This window comes from Anarrhichthys ocellatus, unplaced genomic scaffold, assembly GCF_004355925.1.
Source record: "Anarrhichthys ocellatus isolate YVR2014 unplaced genomic scaffold, GSC_Weel_1.0 scaffold5, whole genome shotgun sequence".
NCBI classification, from domain to species: Eukaryota; Metazoa; Chordata; class Actinopteri; order Perciformes; family Anarhichadidae; genus Anarrhichthys; species Anarrhichthys ocellatus.
In genome coordinates, this window is record NW_022280035.1 from 12,469,109 (window position 1) to 12,490,175 (window position 21,067).

At 40.0% G+C, this 21,067-nt stretch overlaps 4 protein-coding genes across 8 annotated transcripts; 3 read left to right on the top strand and 1 right to left on the bottom strand.

Annotated features, from left to right (window-relative positions):
* Positions 1-277: 277 nt before the first annotated feature.
* atp5pb (ATP synthase peripheral stalk-membrane subunit b) lies at positions 278-4,292 on the bottom strand. Its single transcript, XM_031845244.1, has 7 exons — positions 4,180-4,292; positions 3,359-3,395; positions 3,109-3,254; positions 2,187-2,350; positions 1,907-2,032; positions 632-811; positions 278-525 (listed from the first exon to the last, which is right to left on the bottom strand). The coding sequence occupies exons 1-7, from the start codon at positions 4,205-4,207 to the stop codon at positions 448-450; spliced, it is 759 nt and encodes a 252-aa protein (XP_031701104.1). The 5' UTR covers positions 4,208-4,292; the 3' UTR covers positions 278-447.
* Positions 4,293-4,857: 565 nt separating this feature from the next.
* Positions 4,858-11,460, top strand: traf3ip3 (TRAF3 interacting protein 3). Of its 3 annotated transcripts, none has more exons than XM_031845241.1 (14): positions 4,858-5,003; positions 5,684-6,139; positions 6,250-6,394; positions 6,482-6,599; positions 6,689-6,716; positions 6,835-6,864; positions 7,536-7,631; positions 8,339-8,410; positions 8,625-8,765; positions 8,869-9,006; positions 9,083-9,218; positions 9,306-9,451; positions 9,796-9,912; positions 10,160-11,460. In XM_031845241.1, the coding sequence occupies exons 2-14, from the start codon at positions 5,717-5,719 to the stop codon at positions 10,358-10,360; spliced, it is 1,791 nt and encodes a 596-aa protein (XP_031701101.1). In that variant the 5' UTR covers positions 4,858-5,003; positions 5,684-5,716; the 3' UTR covers positions 10,361-11,460. The 3 variants fall into 3 exon arrangements, with proteins under 3 accessions (XP_031701101.1, XP_031701103.1, XP_031701100.1); XM_031845243.1 differs by having other exon boundaries at positions 4,858-5,007; positions 9,777-9,912; positions 10,160-10,369; XM_031845240.1 differs by having other exon boundaries at positions 4,859-5,007.
* A 607-nt stretch (positions 11,461-12,067) lies between these two features.
* On the top strand, positions 12,068-14,253 carry dnase1l1l (deoxyribonuclease I-like 1-like). 2 transcript variants are annotated; one of them, XM_031844284.1, is made up of 8 exons: positions 12,068-12,430; positions 12,510-12,598; positions 12,698-12,787; positions 12,881-13,002; positions 13,341-13,453; positions 13,667-13,824; positions 13,975-14,071; positions 14,158-14,253. In XM_031844284.1, the coding sequence occupies exons 1-8, from the start codon at positions 12,290-12,292 to the stop codon at positions 14,236-14,238; spliced, it is 891 nt and encodes a 296-aa protein (XP_031700144.1). In that variant the 5' UTR covers positions 12,068-12,289; the 3' UTR covers positions 14,239-14,253. The 2 variants fall into 2 exon arrangements, with proteins under 2 accessions (XP_031700144.1, XP_031700145.1); XM_031844285.1 differs by having other exon boundaries at positions 12,701-12,787.
* Positions 14,254-14,458: 205 nt separating this feature from the next.
* Positions 14,459-17,987, top strand: LOC116381839 (midasin). 2 transcript variants are annotated; one of them, XM_031844282.1, is made up of 7 exons: positions 14,459-14,489; positions 14,810-14,852; positions 14,958-16,661; positions 16,749-16,815; positions 16,925-16,994; positions 17,090-17,209; positions 17,309-17,987. In XM_031844282.1, the coding sequence occupies exons 1-7, from the start codon at positions 14,484-14,486 to the stop codon at positions 17,423-17,425; spliced, it is 2,127 nt and encodes a 708-aa protein (XP_031700142.1). In that variant the 5' UTR covers positions 14,459-14,483; the 3' UTR covers positions 17,426-17,987. The 2 variants fall into 2 exon arrangements, with proteins under 2 accessions (XP_031700142.1, XP_031700143.1); XM_031844283.1 differs by having other exon boundaries at positions 16,928-16,994.
* Positions 17,988-21,067: the final 3,080 nt, after the last annotated feature.

Below are 21,067 nucleotides of genomic sequence, written 5' to 3' on the forward strand. Positions count from 1 at the left end.
CGGGTTTGTCATTTGAGGATAAGTATTTGAAGTACTTGCATCTGTGGCTCATTGAGTCCAAAGGTCTAGAAAATGCGTCACAGTATCTCTTTCAAAGTGATCAAAGGTCTTAAGTGCTCAAGAAAATGCCATTATGCAATTATCCAGCTGAAGCGTAATCTTTTATGGCAATAAAAATGGTGATGGTAAATATCTTCCACAATCACACACACAACGCCGCTGACAAATCACAAACGCAGAGGTTAAATGAAATGTTGAAAGAAAAGAAATAGACAGATGAAGTTGAATAAGAGAACCATTTATTTTACCATCAGCTGACGTGTAAATACTGTACACACCCATAACATATTGACGGAGACAAATATTTATTCCTTGAAGAAAAGTGAACGTCTCGTCCTGGGACCATGAGTCGGGGATTAGAGAAGTCTTCTTTGAAGACTTGACAGTTTAGGCCACAGCTGTTGCCTGAGTGGCCTTGGCCAGAGCATTCAGGTCTGTGATGCACTTGGCGATGCTCTCTTTCTCCTAAAAACAAACACACACAGTAATGAGGAAGTGTGAACTTGTTGATGCATGGGGGGAATCATCCCCCAGCTGGAGGCTTCGGACAGTTTGACACTGAAAGACCGACCTGCTGAGGAGTGATGCTGCCGATGACACTCTTCTCCACCCAGTTGATCATGTGCTCCTGCTCCATCCGGATGTGGAGATTCTGCAGCGCGACCTGGTAGTCCAAGCGCCTCTTCACCTCGTTGGTCACCATGTGTAGCCTCTCTCTGAAGTTGGTCTCCAACAGCATGGCCACATTGTTCTGAGAGGAAAAGAGGAGTTCATGTCGTCTTTGTAACCACGCGGTGGAAATATCTGGTCTACACGTGGGTTGCCAAAATGTTTGCTTCAAAGCTTCAACTGTTGCAGTCTCAACAAAGTCAGGTCTTGTATTTAATGTTATGCATAGGCTACAGTCTATCCAGTCATTTGTTCATATATGAAAAAATTTGTTTTGATGGGCTATTGGTGTAATATATTTGATGAGTTATTTCATATTTTGTAGGAGTTTTTATTCAATAAAAAGGAAACTCCATGAAGTTTTTGTCCTCATCTCCCATCAGACAATCCTAGCAAAGCACAATATAAGTAAATAATGACTGCAGGTTTGAGGAAAGTTTAACAGCTCGTGTTGTCGTCACCCCGTAAGAAGGTCTGTGGATCATCTTGAGTAACCAGGTCATGATTTCTGGAAAGAAACATTGCTTTGTTTGTTTGTTGAGTTTTTCAAATGTATTTTTTTGGCTCTTTGATGAGCACCAGATGTTGAATGCCATATAGTCCTATTATATTAGAGAGAAGGCAGACTTCTCTATGGCTGATATCTCCAAAACTAAGCAACTCACACCAAAACAAACTACATTGGTAATTTTGATTTTGGGGTGAACTGTCCCTTTAAAATAGCCATTATTGGAGTAAAAGAAAAAAACATTTACAAGGATGACAAAATATGCTATATGCTAATAAACGTTTATAATTCAATTATAAACTGCATATTTTTAAACATACTGCAAATATATAAAGAGAAACAAATGGATGCAAGCTGGTGTGTTGCATAGATCAGTGACGACTCTCAGGACCTTTATGCATTTGGGAAATAGTATTTTTCCAAGATTAGAATTAATTTTCTCATAGTATTACAGCTCCACACAGCCAAAGCAGGTTTATTTGGCCACTCTGATGTTTTTGCAATTCCTACTTGTTGCCAGTAGAGGTCGACAAATATCCAAGATCACATAATGATGCTGGGTCAATATGAGTGAAAAAATATTTTGTAAATATGAAAAAGTGCAATATGAACAACAAATAATATATTGGAAGATAAAAAAATGAAACTGGCAAAGCCGATGCTGCTTACCCTCTTGGCGTCGAAGAGCATTGATCTTCCCTCTGCTCTCCATTGTTCCTTCTTCTCATCCTCAATAGCCTGAGTCAGACTGGCCATGGCCACGTCCTTCACCTCTTGAGCCTTAGACACTTTGTCCTGCAAACACAAACACACGCTTACAATGGCTGGGCACAAAAGAAAAGACCAAAGATCTTTGAACAGTAATCTCAGTTCTACTTTGATATCGAATTATTAACCCCAAAATAAAGAGAAAAAAAAAAAATGCAAATCCATTCGGTTGCCGGCCTACCTCGTTCAGTTTGTCAGCAAAAGCTGCAACACTTGGGCCAAATTTCTTGACACCATAGATGATGACAGCACCGATGGAAGCAGCAGCAAAGGTCTCATGGTTGATGACGTAGATTTCCTTGGAAAGCATGTAGAGGAGGAGGCCAGTGCCCAGCATGTAAGGCCCTAGTGAGGAAGAGAAACATTTAGAATTCCTTTCATTGTCAATGAAAGTAGATTCATGTAGCAGTTAGTTTTTGATGAAAATTTACAAAATTCAATTAAGATATAAAGAACGAAAAACACATCAATAACAATGCTAGTGGGACATGGTCAACAAAGTCAGCATATGTAGTTTAGGGGCAGGGTAAAGTTGTATTCATTTTATATTAACATTTAAAATGTAATCACATTAGTATTACAAGCATTTCTATTAACAGCAGAACTGCACATGCAATGCGTTACTATCCGATACATTGCTCTTTACAGAACATGTTGGCTTTCTACTGGAGCACTGATGTCTCATGAGAGACTAGGCCTGTGTTACATTAAGCCTCAGCCATAAGCCTTCTGTGCTTAAATGGACAAGCGGCATTCAGCTTGTAAGCACCACATATCTGAACCAACTCAGTAAACTTGAGGTCTGCGTCAACTTTCAATTTTTTTAAATTGGGGATTAAGAGTTTTCTGTTTGCGACTGTATTTCATTTAATCAAATTTGGGACTGTTTATTCATATCTTGCACATACAATAACTGCATTATGAAATTAAGTGCAGAAAACTGAAGTCTATTCTGCTTACGTATTTGAGCTAATGGAAGTGAATAGACACAATTTTTAGGTTTGATAAAGCTGCTATTCATTATTTTACCTGAGGGAAAGGTATATATTTTCAGCATATAAATTAAAATAACTGAAAATTGAGTCTTGCTTCTGCCTACTGACCTGTGACTCCAGTTTTGGGGTATAGGAGCTGGAAAATCTCGTCGGGGAAGATGCCATGGCGAACTTTGCCTCCCTTCTCTGGCAGAGCGGGCACCGGGGCCAGACTCTGGGACGATGTGTGCAGGGAGCGAGACGCCTGGACCAGGCTGTGAGAGACAACACAATAGTTTATATTAAGGACGTAGGGTGTATTTTTAATGTTTAATGAAAATAACAAATACAGTAAAATACTACTTGTAAAGACACATACCCAGCTCCAAGGGGGCTGCAGCTTTTCAGGCCAGCAGCTGCAAACAGAGGAGAGAAGGACGTAAAGTCAGTGAAGCAAATGATGGTTGTTTGTCATGTTTATTTCATGATTAATACCTCTCTACAGATGTTTAATCAAAAGCCGACCAGTATAGCCTTCATGAAGGTTGGATTAATAACAGGACTGTTGTATTAGTGAAGTGCAACTAATGAACTGGAAACGAAGTATATACAACTTCACTGTACAATGACAAAAGTCAACAGAAGCCCAGTTACAGGACGAGGTCATTTCAACACCTGATGATAATATCATGTGGATGTCTGGTAGCAACTGGTCTGGCTGTAAATGAACAACTTGAAAAAAACACATACTTCTGGTGGATTTACATTGTGTAGCCAATGGAGTTTATCCTTCTACTACAAACGTAAACAGCACGAAACCGACCAACGTTAGCTGTCAAACAGGTGACATCTACAGGCGTGCAGAGTTAGCGCTTGCTAAAGTAGCTACAGCTAACGTTAGCTATCGTCATCTAACTTGTCTGTAGCGATGTCCGACAGAAACAACACAGTCAACAGCATTACCAATAACCGTCGATACAAATAAATGCAATAAACTAAATACAGTTTCAGATCGTAACGTTATATCCTGTAGTTACCGTAGCTAATGTAAGCTAGCATTAGCATGTCTCTCATTCAAATGTGCGGCCTTCACTTTACCCTTCAGCTTCACATTCAATTTAAACTTTTGTTTCTTGACAGTTTGGTTGCGTCAGAGCTGAGTGAGATGTATTAATCAATAAAAGAAAGAATACTGCATACCTGACACAATAACGAGTCTGGACAGCATGTTTGAAGAATGAAGTGCCGAGTTCTTGCTACACCGGGGCACCCTTGTTTCGGTCTCTTCGTGCCCTTCTGCAAAGAGCCGCAAGGATGGCGGAAACACGAGATATCCTCGTGAAGTATCGCGAGAGTAGGGTAAAGCTCCTATTTTTAGTTGTTAAAGAAAACGACCACGAGATGACGCTGTACGCAAGATGCTGTCCTCGCGTTGAATTTGGGTTAAGTTAATATATGAATGGAGAGAATTTTAGGTTATATGTGATGCTAAGATCCAGTGTTTTGGGTTAATTAATCTTGAAAATACTCATGACTTTAATCAAAACTTCTAACAAGTAAAATATTAAGTCAGTCAGTTAATGCAAATAACAAATAGGCCTACACACGCATACACACCACCAGCAAATGATGAAGCTCATGGCATTTACAGCTTCTCAACTCATTTTAATGAAAATCTGACTGCTTTTATTGAAAATAATGTATATTTCCACGAGGCAACCACACACACAGCACTCTCTCCCATGTGGTGGGTTTTATCCCAGGCTGCATGTAGGGGGAATTGTCTCAGTCTGTGTGTAATCTTGGGGCCCACCCGTGTATGGCATCAGTTTGATGCGAGTGGCTGGTGAGATAGAGGAACATATGACGCTGTGGTTCACTTCACTTCCTGTAAAATTTTGCTCAACAGAAACAGCTACATGTGAAACAGACAAAACCTCCGGACACTATTTCAGAAGAGTGAGAAAATGGATAACTTCTCAATCACCTCATGAAGAGTTTTCCCCACTGAATGAGATGGCATTGTAGGTAAGATCTGCCATGTGTTTTTGCTTATCAAGCAACATACGTTCTTTGCATTATCTTGTACATTTTCCCTCCACAATCTACACTTTCCAGAGCCTAGTCTATCTTTGATAACTCTGATACTCAGTGTTAAAGGAGCTTTCTGACAAATAACAACAGAAATGCAACCACTGTAACATCTACATTACATTTACTGTTACTACAACTATAACTATACGACCTACTACTACTGCTTCTACTGACTTGCATGGTTAAAGGCATTGCTGCCACACAGAGCATCCTAAATGTAAAATATACTGTTGAGGTTTTGAATTTTGCTTTATTTTGTGCATACTGCTCACATACCTTTGGAGCCCAAACACTAACTGTCTTTCTTTATATTCTTTTTTAGTGTTTGAGATATACAAATTGATACCACAGACGTTTAAGGGCATATTTCAAACACTGTGTTTTCCATGTAAATGAAAAAACCTGAACTGTTATATACATCTTATCTTCATGTGTACTGTCTGAACCGTCATTTTGCACCTGAAACACATCATTCAGTAATATGTTTCAGCTACCTATAACATTTGATACACATCAGTAGATTGTATGATTTCAACTGAAATGTTAACGTGCTGTATTTTTCATAATTTAAGACAATTCTAATTCATTTCATGATGCATTTTCGTTGTAGGCTCGGGACACTGTAACAGCCAGAGGGGCTGCCATGGACGCCCTGACTGTCAGGTGTATACAGCTCTCCCCATTGAAACACTTTGAACAAATAGTGGACATCAGAGCAGAGAAACGTGAACACCTGCGAGGACGCAACAACGTGACTTCATGTCGCAGCCCTACGAGAGAGTTGAACACAAGACTGATCAAGAATGAACTGAAGGAAAAGAGGCAACTTGAATTTCTGAGGAGGAGATCAGTGAGCCCAGAGCAGTGTGGTTTGAATACTACAAACTATTATTCTAGGAGAAAACCTTCACCAAAGACATTTTTAATGAAACAATACAGTCCAATCAGCAAGTCAGAGACTTTGCATACAAATGTCCAAAATACTCCAACCGATAAAGGGAGGCATACAATGATGATTTTAACACCAAACAGTAGCGTAACTGAAGGCCCAAGCACCAGCAACTGGGTAATATCCTTTGACGTTATTAGTGTTATTTCACTAGAACCATGTTTAATCTTTCCACGTCCACAGGAGTAATAATACCTGCATCATCTTCTCTCTCCTTATTTCCCCAGGCTTCATTATGGACAGAACAGGTAACACTGATGAGCCAAGAGAAAGGCCATGCAAGGAAGCAAGCATCTTCCTCCAAACCAGCAATAAAGGAATCAAACCAGCACAGGGCGAAAAGCACAGATAAAAGAGAGAATAGTATTAATGGTAAATAGCTTGCCTATAACATTTTGATTAGAGTCAAATTATCTTTCATTGGCCCACTAATAATGCTGTTTTTACTTTCTCTCAAAGCTCAAAAGACAAGCATCAAAACATTCATCCATGCAGAAAAGATTCACCAAAAATTCTCCATCCAACCTGAAAATATTCTCCAAAAGAATACACAGCGAGAGACCAGTGTGCAGACAGAGTGGGTTGAATTTAAATCTCAAATTTGATATCAGAGGCAGCTGTGATAGTGTTTCCTATTTCTATATTGAGATATTTTCTTCTGTGCAGGTCAGGTCTCGTCACTGTCAAGGAGTCAGTAAGTTTCAAACTGTTGCTTTATTAAATGGGGTTTTAAATCTATAAATTGCATGTTAGAAAACTAAGATTTAATAAAATGTAACTGTTTTTGATGTCTCTTATCTCACATATAATAGGATCTTCAGAGTTTAACTGACTACTTGGAGGTAAACATAACAATTCTTTTCCAAATCAATTCTGTGCTGTTTGTTCTTTAAATCAGGACTATGTCACTTTTGAGAGATTCAATAAAACATTCTTCCTCGAATGAATGAAAAGTTAAATTCATAAGCCATAAAACTCAGCCTTTCTCAGTTGAACACACTCAAGAGTTTTACTGACACAGCCTCACTTGGTCTGGTATGAACTGAAGCTTATGGTGGCTAATGTTAGCTAGATTTTGCTTTATAACTGACATTACTGACATAAGTTTGTGTTTTTCCTCTTCCTGTCTTACTGTTACACTACGTTTTACCACTCACAATCCTCCCATGTCACTTGTTGCTACAGTGGCTGTTAATAAACTAAAGTTAAACAGTTTTGCTTTGTTTATATTATCTGAAGCTACTGTATGGCCCGTAGCTTATGGTGGCTAATATTAGCAAACGCTGGTTAGATTAGTTGTATAACTGACATAAAGGAAGTTTGTGACTTTATGACTCTTCTCTACTTTGTTTATTTGATCTGAAGTTACTGTAAGCACCATCCTGTTTGAAGTAAATCGCCTGCCTTTAATGTTTGAGACAAAAATAGGCACATTTTATCGGTTTCATCTAACGGAGTACAGAAGATGATGATGTTGTATCTCTTCTCTCCTCTGCTGTCTGTTTTCTACCAGGAGGCTCTGTGGAGAGAGGAGGCCATGAAGAAGAAGCTTGCCGCCCTCCAGGAGAGCACGTCAAACCTCGTGAACTCCTCGAACAAAATATGGAAGGTAAGACTCTGCATCCATATGTACAGCCTATCATCAAGCACACCCCCAGGGTGTCACAGTTACAGTTTCCAAACACATATCTCTTGTTTTATAAGCTCATGTTGTTGTGTTGATGATCTCCATGATTGATATTAAACTGAAAATGTCTTCGTCAAAGTCGCGTATGGTGGCTGCTACCCCAGGAAGGCTTATGCAGTTGTGGTTTGGAGCTTCCTGCTTCTGCTCTAACCTCCTGCATAGGAGGAGTGCAAGCTGTCATTCTCATACAGGAAGGGTGTGACAAGTCAGCAGCTATAGGTGCTATGAATCCTCATTAGCTGTCTTTTGGCTACTCTAGCTGTAATGAATGAAGGGGAAATATTGGTGTTTCCCTTTTTTGTTTAATAGTTTTTTTTAATTTGGATTTGAACAGCAGTGGATCTAGAAGTTGATTTAGTTTAAATAATGCATGCTTTTTCTTTCTCAGTCAGGTATGTTATTATCAGGCAACTTATATATGTTTTTGAATTCAAAACAGTTTATTGCTGCGGCACATGCAGACATTGTGATCTTTCTTGAGGCTCACTGATGCTGCAAGTTGCCTTTGTGCACCAGTGAGTGTAGACAGTGAAAGAACATACTGTCACAGATTCTGGTAGATGAACCATGCATTCATTTTCCATCTGCAGGCCACAGCGTGACAGTCATTTCCTTTCTAACCCACACAGGCTCACTGCAGTGAAGACTTGCTGAGAAACAAGATCAAGGCTCTGGAGGCGCAGCTGCAAGTCTGCCTGCAGGTAAGAACAGCAGCTGGTGGTAAAGATGCAAACACTGAGTGTTTTTTTAAAAATCTTTTTTAAAACACCATTTCAATGCAGAAACTCAAACAATCCTTCCTAAAGCAGCCGACCTGCTCATCACTTTCACTCTGTCACGCTGTGTTAGTCCAGTGTCTACTCTGGGTTTGGTAAGCGCTTGTAGATTTAACTCAACAGCGTTGTGTCCTCATAGAAGTTTCCAAAGGATGGAGTGAAGAAACTGGTGATACAGATGGAGAAGCAGAAACTGGTGTATGAGGAGAGGGCCCTGGTCGCCCTGCAGAAGATCACACAGGAGAAAACTGAGGCGGTCATCAAGTCTGAGACAATGCAGGTCAAATAACTAGCTTTTAACCCAAATAATAAACAACATTTCTATTTGACTATCTTGAAAGGCACATCGATGTCATTGACTTGTTTTGTTTTTTTGCCATCAGGAAGCGGTAGTTACGACAAAGGAAGAGGCAGTGAGGTGGCAGAGCCTTTGTGAGGAGCTGAAGCTGAGCTCTGGGCAGCTCAGGGAGAACCAACACCTCAGTAATGAACAGCTGCAACAGCTGCAAAGCCAAGTGGAGGTATGGTAGTCAGTGACCATGTGGATGGCCAGAAGTTTCAATGTGTACGGTTGTGAAAAACGTGTGTCCTGTGCAGCTGTCCAGAACCAGAGAGGCCGAGCTGAGGGAGGAGGTGGTGTCATTGCGACAAGAGAAGAAGGAACTACAGTACAACATTGGGCTGCTGGAAGAAGACTATCAGATTTTAAGAGAGGAAATCCAGCACCTCAGAGGCAAGACCCTTAGACCTTAGAGTCATGTGTTTATACAGAGTACAAGGCAACATGGTTCATTTATTCAAACAGTTTTCTATCTCCTAGATGGCAGCAAGGAGAGCCAGGGCGCCATGATGCAGGGGCTTCTGACGTCAGAAGAAGAAGAGCCACGACTGACGGCGAGGAGAGACTCTCAGGTGGAGGAGCAGCTCCGTCACACTCAGGAGAAACTCGGGCTCAAAGAAAGAGAGGTGAAGTGGAGATATCACAGTGTACTGCAGCACATTCACAAGCTAAACGTTTTGTTTGAGTTAGTTGTTTCACAAAGTTAGATATTCATGAATTCACACTAAATGAGTCAAAGATAATATCCCAATCATTTAGGATTTCTACAATGTTTGCACTGATGCATAATGATAATTTAATTTGGATTTATTGACAAAATAAATCATAAATTAACTCAGCTTCCACACTACTCACTACCCTCTACTTCCCTAATACATTTCAAATGAGAGTCAAATCTATTTAAAAAATATTTATCAAGATGGATTTTATATTACTTGCCCTCCTTACTAGAAAAACAATGTGCACACAGTGCGAGGAGCTGCAAACAGAGCTGCATGCCATGGAGCAGGAGTGTCAGTCCAGCCAGGCCCGGCTGTCGCAGTGCAGGGACGAGCTCCGGCAACTCAGCCACCGCAGCAGGAGACCGGTGAGTGTGTGTGTGTGTGTGTGGGTGGGTTTAGGGGAATTTGAAACTAAATGTCCTTGCTATACTCAAATGCTTATTTGTCCTTACACTGTCACAATTTATTTTGCTTCATTTTTGCTGCATTGACCAAATCAGCTTGATATATATATATATATATATACTGTATATATATATATATATATATATACACTGTATATATATATGATAATTTGACGTTTCTTCACACGTTTTTTCCCACTTTGTTTAGACACGGTGTGGCTCCTGGTGGAAAGTGCTTGTGACCTTCCTTCTTCTCCTTGCTGTGGCGGGGGTTGCCATGTTGTGGGTGTGGCATCCTCCTTTCAGGGAGCAAGTTGAAGACCTGTACTCAGACATAGAATCACGTATTGAAAACTATCTCATGGACATGGCGTCTCCTCAACACTCAGGCTTTTTTAGACCGATATGACAATGTCACTGCTCAGGAACATTGTTCTTTGTTGTTGTGTACACAGGAAGAAACACAGGATGTAGTTTGTTGATCATTTTGTATTTCAAAACATTTCAGACTTAGAGCTCAAAGTATTTTTGAAAATGTTGTGTTGACATGTGTAGGATGTTTGCAGAAAGTCAAAATGTAACTGAATATGAATGAAAAATGTCTTTGTGATGTATTCCAACAATGAAAACATGTTAAAGCAAATGTCACAAGCTGGCTGAGGTTAATACGATTTTAAGAAGTTGTGTGTCAAAAATATCAACACAATAGTCAGGAGTAAGAACACAGGAAGTATCCTATGTACTGTAAACAGCTTGATTGGTCAATAGCACCACCTTTAATTATTAAAAACTTATAATAAACACATAAAAGGCCATTAGGCAAAGACAAAACATAGTTCTTTCAGCTGTTGCTCTCAGTAAACAAAACAAGGGAGCGTAAGTACGCAATAAAAAGCTATCCGAGTTTTACATGATCAGAAATAAAGTAATATTGTTACTATAACATATGTTACTGTTTGTTGAGTCAGTACTTAAACATTTTTAAGCTTTGTGAATAAAGTGTCATCGGTTAGAGTCTTGAGTTCATGGTGGGTTAAGTGTCAAGCAAGATACGTGAGATCTCCATCATTGAAGACATCGTGAAGAAGGACCACTCCCTTCTTCACGAAGGAAGTGGTTTTTAAATCCTGATGCATCTTAAACAAATCATCATCCACCGACAAACAAGTATTCCCCTTTGAGTAGATCTCATCTGTGAGAAATTTAAGTTTTAAAGCTCCTAATTATGGGGATTATGCGAGACTGTATTTACTTGTAGGAGTTTGAACACAGAAGTGTGTTTGAGTGTCTGTGTGATCAGGGTTGAGGAATGTGCTAAGAGCGGGGGTTGTGTGAAAGTGGCTGCTTGAGGTGTTAAGAGTAACAATGGGGCAATGGCCCAGGAGAGGCTTGTTGGACTTCAGCCAATCAATGAGCTGATCGATGAGCTGAGGAATGAAACTTTGGGGAGAGAAAGGGTTTGAAGCTCTGGGGGATTTCAGATCTTCTGCTGGTATGCCTCCTCGGTGGCTCGGATTGGATCTCACATTTCATTTAATATATAGGTTTGTTTTGTTATTAATTGTGTGATTGGGTTTGTAACTGTTCTGTTTGTATCTATTTTTATGCTTCTTGGATAATAAATCCATTTCATTTTGACTTAAACCTGCTATTGTGTTTTGGAGGCGATTGAGAGCACATGGCTGCAAGGGGAGGGGGGATTTCTCCCTGTGTTCAAAAGTTATGGACATAACACATCTTACTTACTCATCTTACTAAGATCTGGTATAAAACAAAAATGATTGTCACAGCTAAAATCAGAGGTAGAACCATCCCCATCACAGTTCAGACTGCACCAGTGTACAGCATTAATTGTCTCAGTGATGTGATGGCACTGTGTGGTAACTACCAGTTGCTCGTGTCAATGCTAAAATGACTGAAATGAATAATATGTTGCAAATTCTACAGAAATGTTCATGAAACTGACAGGAATGACACATGGCACCGTCTATTGTCCGATTACACTCAAACCCAGAGACAAAACACACTATTGTTCATTGTATTCTGCGGTTTTAACTGTTCCAGATAAAGCTCTATTCTCAACAGGCACTGACACAGCACATCCACCACACAGACCTTTCCCACACACCTGCATGTTCCCCCAAATACACCACAGCTCATTGAAGAGATGGATCTTTGCTGGACTGAGGTCAGTCTCTGGTTGAAACTGGCACTGAAGGTAAGAGGCTGCAAAGTAGATGCTGATGAGTGCCGAGGTTTTTTTTAACATATTTCACAACACGACAGGGCGGATCTTGCAAAACTCTCTTTTACTTACAGAGTGACAATCCTCCACAAGATGAGGACTGCTGTTCTGCTGTTTGTTGTGGGGTTGTGTGTGTCGAACACCACATCTTCCCTGAAGATCTGCGCTTTCAATGTTCAGAGCTTTGGTGAATCAAAGGCAAACAACAAGAAGGTTATGGGGATTCTTCTAAAGGTATTCTATTGTACAACAACTGGAGCAATATCCACGCAGAACTAGGTAACTGATAGATCTCTTTTTTTTTGCTCCCAAGATTCTTTCTCGGTGCGACTTGTGTCTTATTCAGGAGGTCCGAGACTCTAAAGGAGCAGCAATACAAGATTTGGTTAAGGATCTCAACAGGTAAGAGTTTTGTTTGATTCAAAAACTGCTAATCTAAAAGATCTGGTGAAGCCTCTTTCACAACTGCAACTTTAAACTTCTCATTTATGTGGACATCAGCAGGTTTGACAAATCCAACTCGTACTCCTATGTGGAAAGTGAAAGACTGGGGAGGACGACCTACAAGGAGCAGTATGTCTACATCTACAGGTAACCCATAATCAAACACCACCTATTGCTCTTAGTGGTCAGATTAACATGACATCCTTAATGTTGTTTTTTTTCCTCTCTCATCTTCTCCAGGAGCAATGTGCTGACGGTCAAAGAGCATTATCAGTATCCTAAACTAGAAGGAGAAGGAACCAATGAAACAGATGTTTTCTCCAGAGAGCCTTTCATCGTCCGCTTCCACTCCCCAACGACATGTACGATGAAGCAAAAGGCATCTTTGGAATTATACAGAAGAAGAAAGTAGCCACATTAGCACACACTATTATCCCAGCTATTATCTGAGGCCAGTTTCACAAAGACGGACTTTAATTTCCTGGGTTTTAAACACCTGGATGCTAGGTGGATATAAACACCTTATTCAGGGTTTCTAAAAAATATATACAGAGATATTAATAATCAGGGTTCTCTATGTTCCATGTGAGCATTGTATATGTATGATCATACCATATGAGCAAAACTAAGAAAAGACTGAAGTTTGCTTGTAAACACCTTAATTGAAGATGTGTCTTAAATGTTTGCTGTTATTTTGCAGTGGTGAAGGATTTGGTCCTGATTGGGCAGCACACCAGTCCAAGAAGCGCCATGAAGGAGATGAATGAACTGTACACTGTCTTCAAAGGAATTTACAAGAAGTGGAAGACTGATGTAGGTTAAACCATCATCATCATTTAAATACAGTATATATATATATATATATATATATATATATATATTCTTTTCACTTTTTTTGGTCCTTTTTTAAAATGTGTATCTTGGTCAGAGTTCCTCAGCTTAACTTCATATTGGTTTCTCTCTACCACATATATGAGTATCTTTTGTCTGATGAACTTCCCCTTTTGCCTCTTTTCATCCACCCAGAATGTGATGATCTTGGGGGACCTCAACGCCGGCTGCAGCTACGTCACCATCAAGGGCTGGAGAGCTGTGCGCTTGAGGAGTGACCCTAACTTTCGCTGGTTAATTGGAGATGAGCAAGACACTACTGTCCGTGAGAAGACGCACTGTGCCTATGACAGGTCAGTGACTGCTGAAAACTGAATCACATAAGGTCACTGAAGAAGTGCTCAACAATTAAATGCATGTATAGTCTCTATAATGATTTAAGATTATTGTGAAAGGCTTTCTGCTGCAGGGTAATGTCATATACACAATTTTGGATTTTTCAGGATCATTGTCCACGGACGTGAGATTATTTCCAGTATAGTGCCAGGTTCTGCTCAACCGTTCAACTTTAAGAAGAATTTCCATCTGACAGAGGAGGAGGTAAACATGTCATATATACATATACACTTCTTTAATTCAGTTATATACCTAAAATGAAGATTCATTTCTTCTGATGGCACTTTCAGGCTCTTGCGGTGAGTGATCATTTTCCTGTAGAAGTTGACCTGAAGCCGAACCACCGTTACCTCCTCCGCAATGAGCTGTAGGACAACCAGCAACAAACCAGGATGTCGGATCTTAACTGTCGTTTTACTGGATTTTAGTTGTCAAAATAAATCAAAGTTCACAAAATTCACAACTCTAACTCATCACTTAAGTGGCACTGTATTCATCTCAGTTATATAAGACATTGTACACATGAGTTGTTTCAGCATGAAGGAACAAGTGCTGCAGTTCATACTGTGCATCTGAAACCAGGACCACATCAAAGCTGACATCATTTCATGAGCTCATGAAGGTAAGTTCCCGAAGCAACGCAAAACATTACTTTTGTAATTTCACTTTTTAGACAAGACACACAGCATTTTGATTATCTTCCGCTTTATGGTACGGCTTACATGATATAGACATTTGTAGTTATATATTTAGCCAAATATATAACATTCGATTTATTGTGTAACTTTTGCAACGTCTGTTTGACAGGAAGCCACACGCAGCAACAAGAGACGAGAGATACATTGCGCTCTCTTCCTTTCCGAGAAGAGATTATCTGTGGCAGTAATGTTTGTCTTGATATAACTTGTACAATATAAACTATTGTTTTCCCTATTTGAAAAGATGGAACAAAGTTTTGCTGATCTGCTTAGTGATGCTTTTTCAGGTAAGAAATACATCTTATATGTCTCACTACTGTTGTATTTACTTTTCTCTTCTTTTGAAACTAGTTATCAAAGTATTTAATTTTCAAATGATGATGTTGTCACAGGAACAGCTGTTCCATCATTCCCTGATGAAGATTTGGACTTTGAGAATTTAAATTTAGATGAAACATCTGAGGCAATCAAAACAGACATCTCTCAAGAAAACGCAGTAACAAAGGAAGACGGGGCTCTGCAACAGGAAGCAACTGGTCAAACTGCACTTTTGTCTAACATGGAAACTAAAAATATATACATGGCTGAAAATGTTGATGAAGAGCAGTGTGATGATAAAAGCGAAGAGGACTTTGAAGGTGTAGGGGTCATGAACAGGGACAAAACACTGGAGGATTACACAAGCTCAGAAGAAGAGACTGAAGAGAAAGGCTCTGGAGAAGATGAGGAGGAGGAGGAAGATGAGGAAGATGATATAGGACCAGGAGAGGAACCAGGGGATTTGTTGAGGTCGGTTCGTTGCGACGACGACTTTTGCGATGGTAATAAAGAGGACAGGATCTTCACTGAGGGACAACCTCTGGCCCCGGAGGCTGCTGGAAACCCTCAAGTTAGAAACGAGGAGCAAGGTGAGAGCGAGAGCGATGAGGAGATGTCCTATTTTGAGAGAGTCCCTGAACGTGGCAGTGAGATGATGGTCAGAGGTGATGGGATTGAAGAGGATGAGCGAGAGAAGGAAAAAGAAAAAGAAGAGGACTCGCGTGATTCTGAGTGTGAGGGCAGGGAAATCGAACAAGAAGAAGCTGTTCTCGCTCTGTGCTGTGAGCAGAAGCTTGAAGATCCTTGCGGGGATGGCCCAGCGAAAGCCAATTTGGAGTTTCCAGAAATATCAGTGAAAAATCTGCCGGATCTTATTGCTGAAGTTGATAGTGAGAAATATGGAGAGAAAATGAAAGATTTCTCAGGGGAGGAGCACCAAGATGCAGGTGAGAGCTTTGCAGATTATCCCTCAGACTTTTCCTCATGTGAATATGTCGAAGATGGAGGCAAAAATCAAGAGAAGGATTACCAGTCAAAGGCCTCGGCTTGTGCATCCGACAGCGATTCAATTACAAAGCAGAACACCTGCCTGGAAGGAGCTGTAACAGATGTCATGCGGATGGGGAGAGCTGAGGACACTGGTGAGGAGGGGGACGGGTATCTGTACAGCAGAAATTTAGAGGTGGATGCCAATGAGTTCAGGAGCCTGGACGTGGCTAACGGAGAAAAAGACTTTGTGGAGAAGGTGTCCGGTGATGCAGCTGTAACAGGGGTTGATGATGGAGGTGAGACAGGTGAGAGTGATTCCTACACCTCCAGTGATGATGAGTTCCAAGAAAAGAGGAGTGATGTGGAACTCATGTGTCCACAAGATGCAGCATCTTCTGACTACTACAACAGAGTAGATCCAGCAGATTTCCACATTCATTGGAATCTAGACGTGTTAACAGCTGATACCCGTCTGTCTGAAGACCTGTTAACCGCAGAGGACACAGATGAAGTGGATGCACTGCTTTCAGATGTGACTCAGCATCCTGCAGAAGATGGCAACAGCTACTCAGTGGTACAGAGTGCAAAAACAACAAACCCCTCTAACCAGGGATCCCTGGATGATAGCTTCTTCTTTAACACTGAACCAGAAGCCTCTGGGATCATGGAGACTGGACAGTTGGGAGACGACGAGGACGAAGAGGAGAGGGACTGGGAAAAAGAGCAGCAGAGAATCAAGGCTTTCTACGAGTTTTATGATGACAGCGACGGAGAGAATGAAAGCGAAGGTGAGTGAAGATGATGAAGCGTATAATTATCTATATGGAATCACATTTTCAAACGATTTACAAGTTTCTATTTGTGCATTTCTATAGGAAGACAGATAAAAGTTCAATTTTGTGCAGATCCATTGTCTCAAGTCATTCACTATGAGACTGACAGGTGAGCACGACTCCTAGTACTTAACTTTTTTTTTCTTGAACAAAAACTACAACATGAGTAATGACAGATCCAAACAAAACACAACCGTGTCTGCTTCCTTGTTTCTCAGCAGTGACAGAGCTTCACTCAGCAGCTCCACAGACGGGGAGGAGGACCTGAGCTCTGCAGAGACATCTGAGGTTTGCACGTGGACACATATAAGCACACATTAAAAAATATATACAAATGCATGAACACATAAACTAGATTTCTTAACTGCTTTGCCTTTGTCCAGGAATTGAAGGAGCTCAACAACGCCACGGAAATGTCACAGGCTTGTGACCCCCCAAACACTCAGCTACCGGAGAACGTGCCAGATATCAGCGACACACACATCTGTACCAAGAAACACAAAGTGTGTACTCACTGGCGTTTACTGGACATTCACTTTGTTCATTTGTTCCTGAATTGTTTAGTTACTTTTGCCTCTCTGCCCTGTCCTTTGTTCCTGCAGTGCTTCAACATGCTGAAGCTGACACTGAAGATGGGTCTGGTGATACTGACGGGACTGCTGATGTTCTGGTTTGCCACGGACCAAGCAGGCTGGTTCAGCGATGTGTCCTTCTTTTAGGTCAAAGCCTAATTTGTGGTCATTGAAATTTGTTCACATGCTTACGGCGGATGAAAGAAAAATCCAGAAATGACAATATTGTCTTGTAAAAATGCAATGTAAAGTGCTGTTGTCTGTTACATGCAATTGTGTGCTTAATAAAGATGTATCTTTGTTTACAATGATGCTGATGTATCTGTAGATGAGTCATATTCCCACTTTTTTATGTAGATTATATCAGGGCTAAAGAGGCCTAAATCTAAGGCCTCTAATGTGGTGGACCATAACTCAGTACATTTACCAAAGTACTTTACAGTTTTGAGATACTTCTTCTCGTCGTCATCACAGAGAGAAATGTTGTACCCTTTTATAAAGTTATATTTAATTGCTTTGCAGATACAAGCTTTTACATACAAAATCGAACTTAAAATATACAATACATTGCTACAGTTTAAACTATGCAACAGTATGTAAAGTGTTTTTATTTTAGATAGTTACTGTTATACTGTTGTCATTGTCGCTAATAAAAGCATAAACTTACTTACTTTCTTACTACTTCCTGTATTTGTGTATTTGAATATAATCAAACAGCAGGTGGCGCTGCTATATTTCTGGAACGAAACCAGACTCGAAACCATAAAAGAAGAATGTGTCAAACGGAAACGATGCAACGTTTGACGGAAAGCGCAAATGTTTTCAACACCTGGGTCAACAAAGGAGAGCGGGGTTTAACCCTCTCTATACCCTCTCCAGCGTTCGACTCCACACAGAATTGTCCCTACCACCCGCGTCACAAAACGAGCTCCTACTGGTCATCGCGGAGGGAGGAGTTAAGATTGTTGGTCTGAAACTAACAGCATAACGAAACAGGAACACACCAAAAAAATAACAAATCACAGGAATCTGAACGAGTAAATGCAATTATAAAAATGTCTTCGCTAAGAAGTAAATCCGCGCAGGACATTAGCGACCTTTTGGATGAATACGGGATAAAGCACGGGCCTGTGGTCGGTGAGTGACTCGCAGTCAACAGTCAACGTTCACTTTGCGCCCGTTTTTGAATCAACGTTAACTTCACAGGCCTCCCGCTACGTGTTAACTCACTCTACCCCTGTAATAGTGGTTGAATTCTTGTGTTTGTCTTTGTACACTTGTTCATTATCTCTCAAATGACTTTTTGTTTGTTCCCAGACTCCACCAGAAGTCTGTATGAGAAGAAGCTGAAGGAGGCCATGGCCAAAGGGAAACGACCGAAAGAATCATCTGATAAAACCTACTACAGAGAAGAGGGTCACTTATACTTTTATCTAACACCTACAGTTGAATACTGAAGCTTTACTTTGATAAATAAATGCGACGGTATAGTGCATACACAAGTCCACAAATGTACCAGAAGTCTGATAATATATAATCTATATTTATAACTGTAATATTTTGCCATTATAACTGTACTGTTACAAACAAATTCTAAAGTTGTCTGTTAAATAAGATGCCAAAAGACTGGAAACATCTGTGCTGCTATTGTGTTTTAATTAAGAGAGGATGTTGATCAGGTGGTCCACCACTAACTAGCTAGATGATTTATTAACTGTATTAATGAACAGATGTCTTTTGTTTAAGGGCGGCAAAATATACTTGGGTAGCAATTATTGTACTTGTGTGGGTAATGGTGTAATGGAAATGTAGACTTGCGCTGACATTTAACCTCATGTTTGTGTTTTCATTTCAGAGGAAGTCACCTATGAATACAGTACACCTGTAAGTAAATCTGGCCATGCAGGTTTTAGTTTTATTATTATTACTCGCCTTATAAATAAAGATAAATATTTGATGAAGACTGTTAGGGGGAAAATGTCCTTTTGCATGTCAGCTAGAATTTGTGGGTCTCCTAAACTTTTAGGTTGAGTGGCCAGTGTCTGAGAGATTTTGTTGCCTGATTTTGACAACAAAATAAAGTTATGTCAAGTAAATTATACTTATATTTATACAGACCACAATCACATGTGCATATGAAAAGGGACTTACTGCTCATTTGTTTTTCCAATCTTATTGAGGAGGGGTGTCCCATGGAAGGGCCTGAGATACAAATATAAATGAAACGTAATGTAAATTAAATGCAGTGTTTGTATCAACACTGGTGTAACACTTCATTACATCTGATCGCTGTTTGCCGTTTTGCAGGTCAGGGGTGAAAGTGCAGGAAACAGGTCAGTTCTCTCTAAGTCCTCCAATGTCAGCTCCAAACATTCGTCGCCTTTCTTATATTTCAGTAAACCAAATTGAAAAATAAAAACGTCTTCTTGTCTCTCTAGTGGCTCTTACATGAGGTCCAGACCAGAGTGGAGTGAGAGGGAATTTGAACATGAGTAAGTTGTATAAATATGTACATCTTTGCAGTAGTTGTTGTCTCAGTTGGTGAGAAGCTTCCACACGTTCTGTTTTATGTTACTCTCTGCAGGCAATCCTACTCAAGCTACTCACGGCCAACACCTGAATACAGAGGAAGGGATTTTGTTGATGAGTAAGTGTATTTATACAAAGTCAAATAGTGTCGGTTAAAATTAGCAAATTTGTTTGTGGCACCTTTTTTACTTTACTGCAAGTACCTTACTTGACTATTTCCATTTCATGCTACTTTATACTCCATTACATTTCAGAGGTAAATATTGTAATATTTACTGAATTTATTAGACAACTATAGTGACTGGTTACTTTAAAGATTAAGATTTTACATCCAAAATGTATGAGTTTATAAATTATGATGTGGTTTCCGACTAAACTACCCAACAGCATAATATATAAAGTTATACGAGTACCACCTCGACCAACTGCAACAGTAAAATGCTACGTACACATTAATGCATCAGTAATAACATTTGAATAATGTAAACTATAACGGTAACACTCACTTTACTTTTGACAAGTACATTTAGCCAATTATGTTTATATTTTTTTTGAATGTGCTCAAGGATAATTTACATTCTCTTTCAGGCCCAGCATGTACGACAAACCGTCGACTTACAGTAACTCCTACATGACACCGACACCCATGAAATCTCCAGAGGCTCCGAAGGCAGCGAAGTCATCTCGCCTCATCCCACTCTGGGTTCAGTTTGTGTTCTTCCTGGCTGTGGCAGCCTTCCTCTACTTAGTCTTTTCCAGTATGGAGTCAAATGATTCCCTCAAAGCAATAGAATGATTTTTTTTCGTTCATGCTCAGTGGATGTGGATATTATACAATTGTGTGGTTTAATTGGATGAATGTGTTTTGGTTGATGCCTTTATTTTAGACATTGCTGAGATTGGGCTGCAATTGAGATGCAATATTTTTATGCTTTATAGTTGCAGTATACTTGCTTGCTTATGTTTCTGGGTATAATAGTCAACCAGCATTACTATATGACCACTACTAGAAAAGATGAAGATGCCACTTTATTAGGACATATCACTCAGAAATACAGAGAAGCATTCTTCCTCTTACCTGGACAGATTCAGTGAGATCATCCACAGCTCCTCCACAGCACAATGCACCACTTCTTGCAGGGCTAAATATGTCAAGAAATTACATTACATTTCCAGATATTATGCCACAGTTGCATATTATATCTCCACAGATCTTGATGTCATTATCATAAGATGTCTGATATTTAGAAAGAGACATTT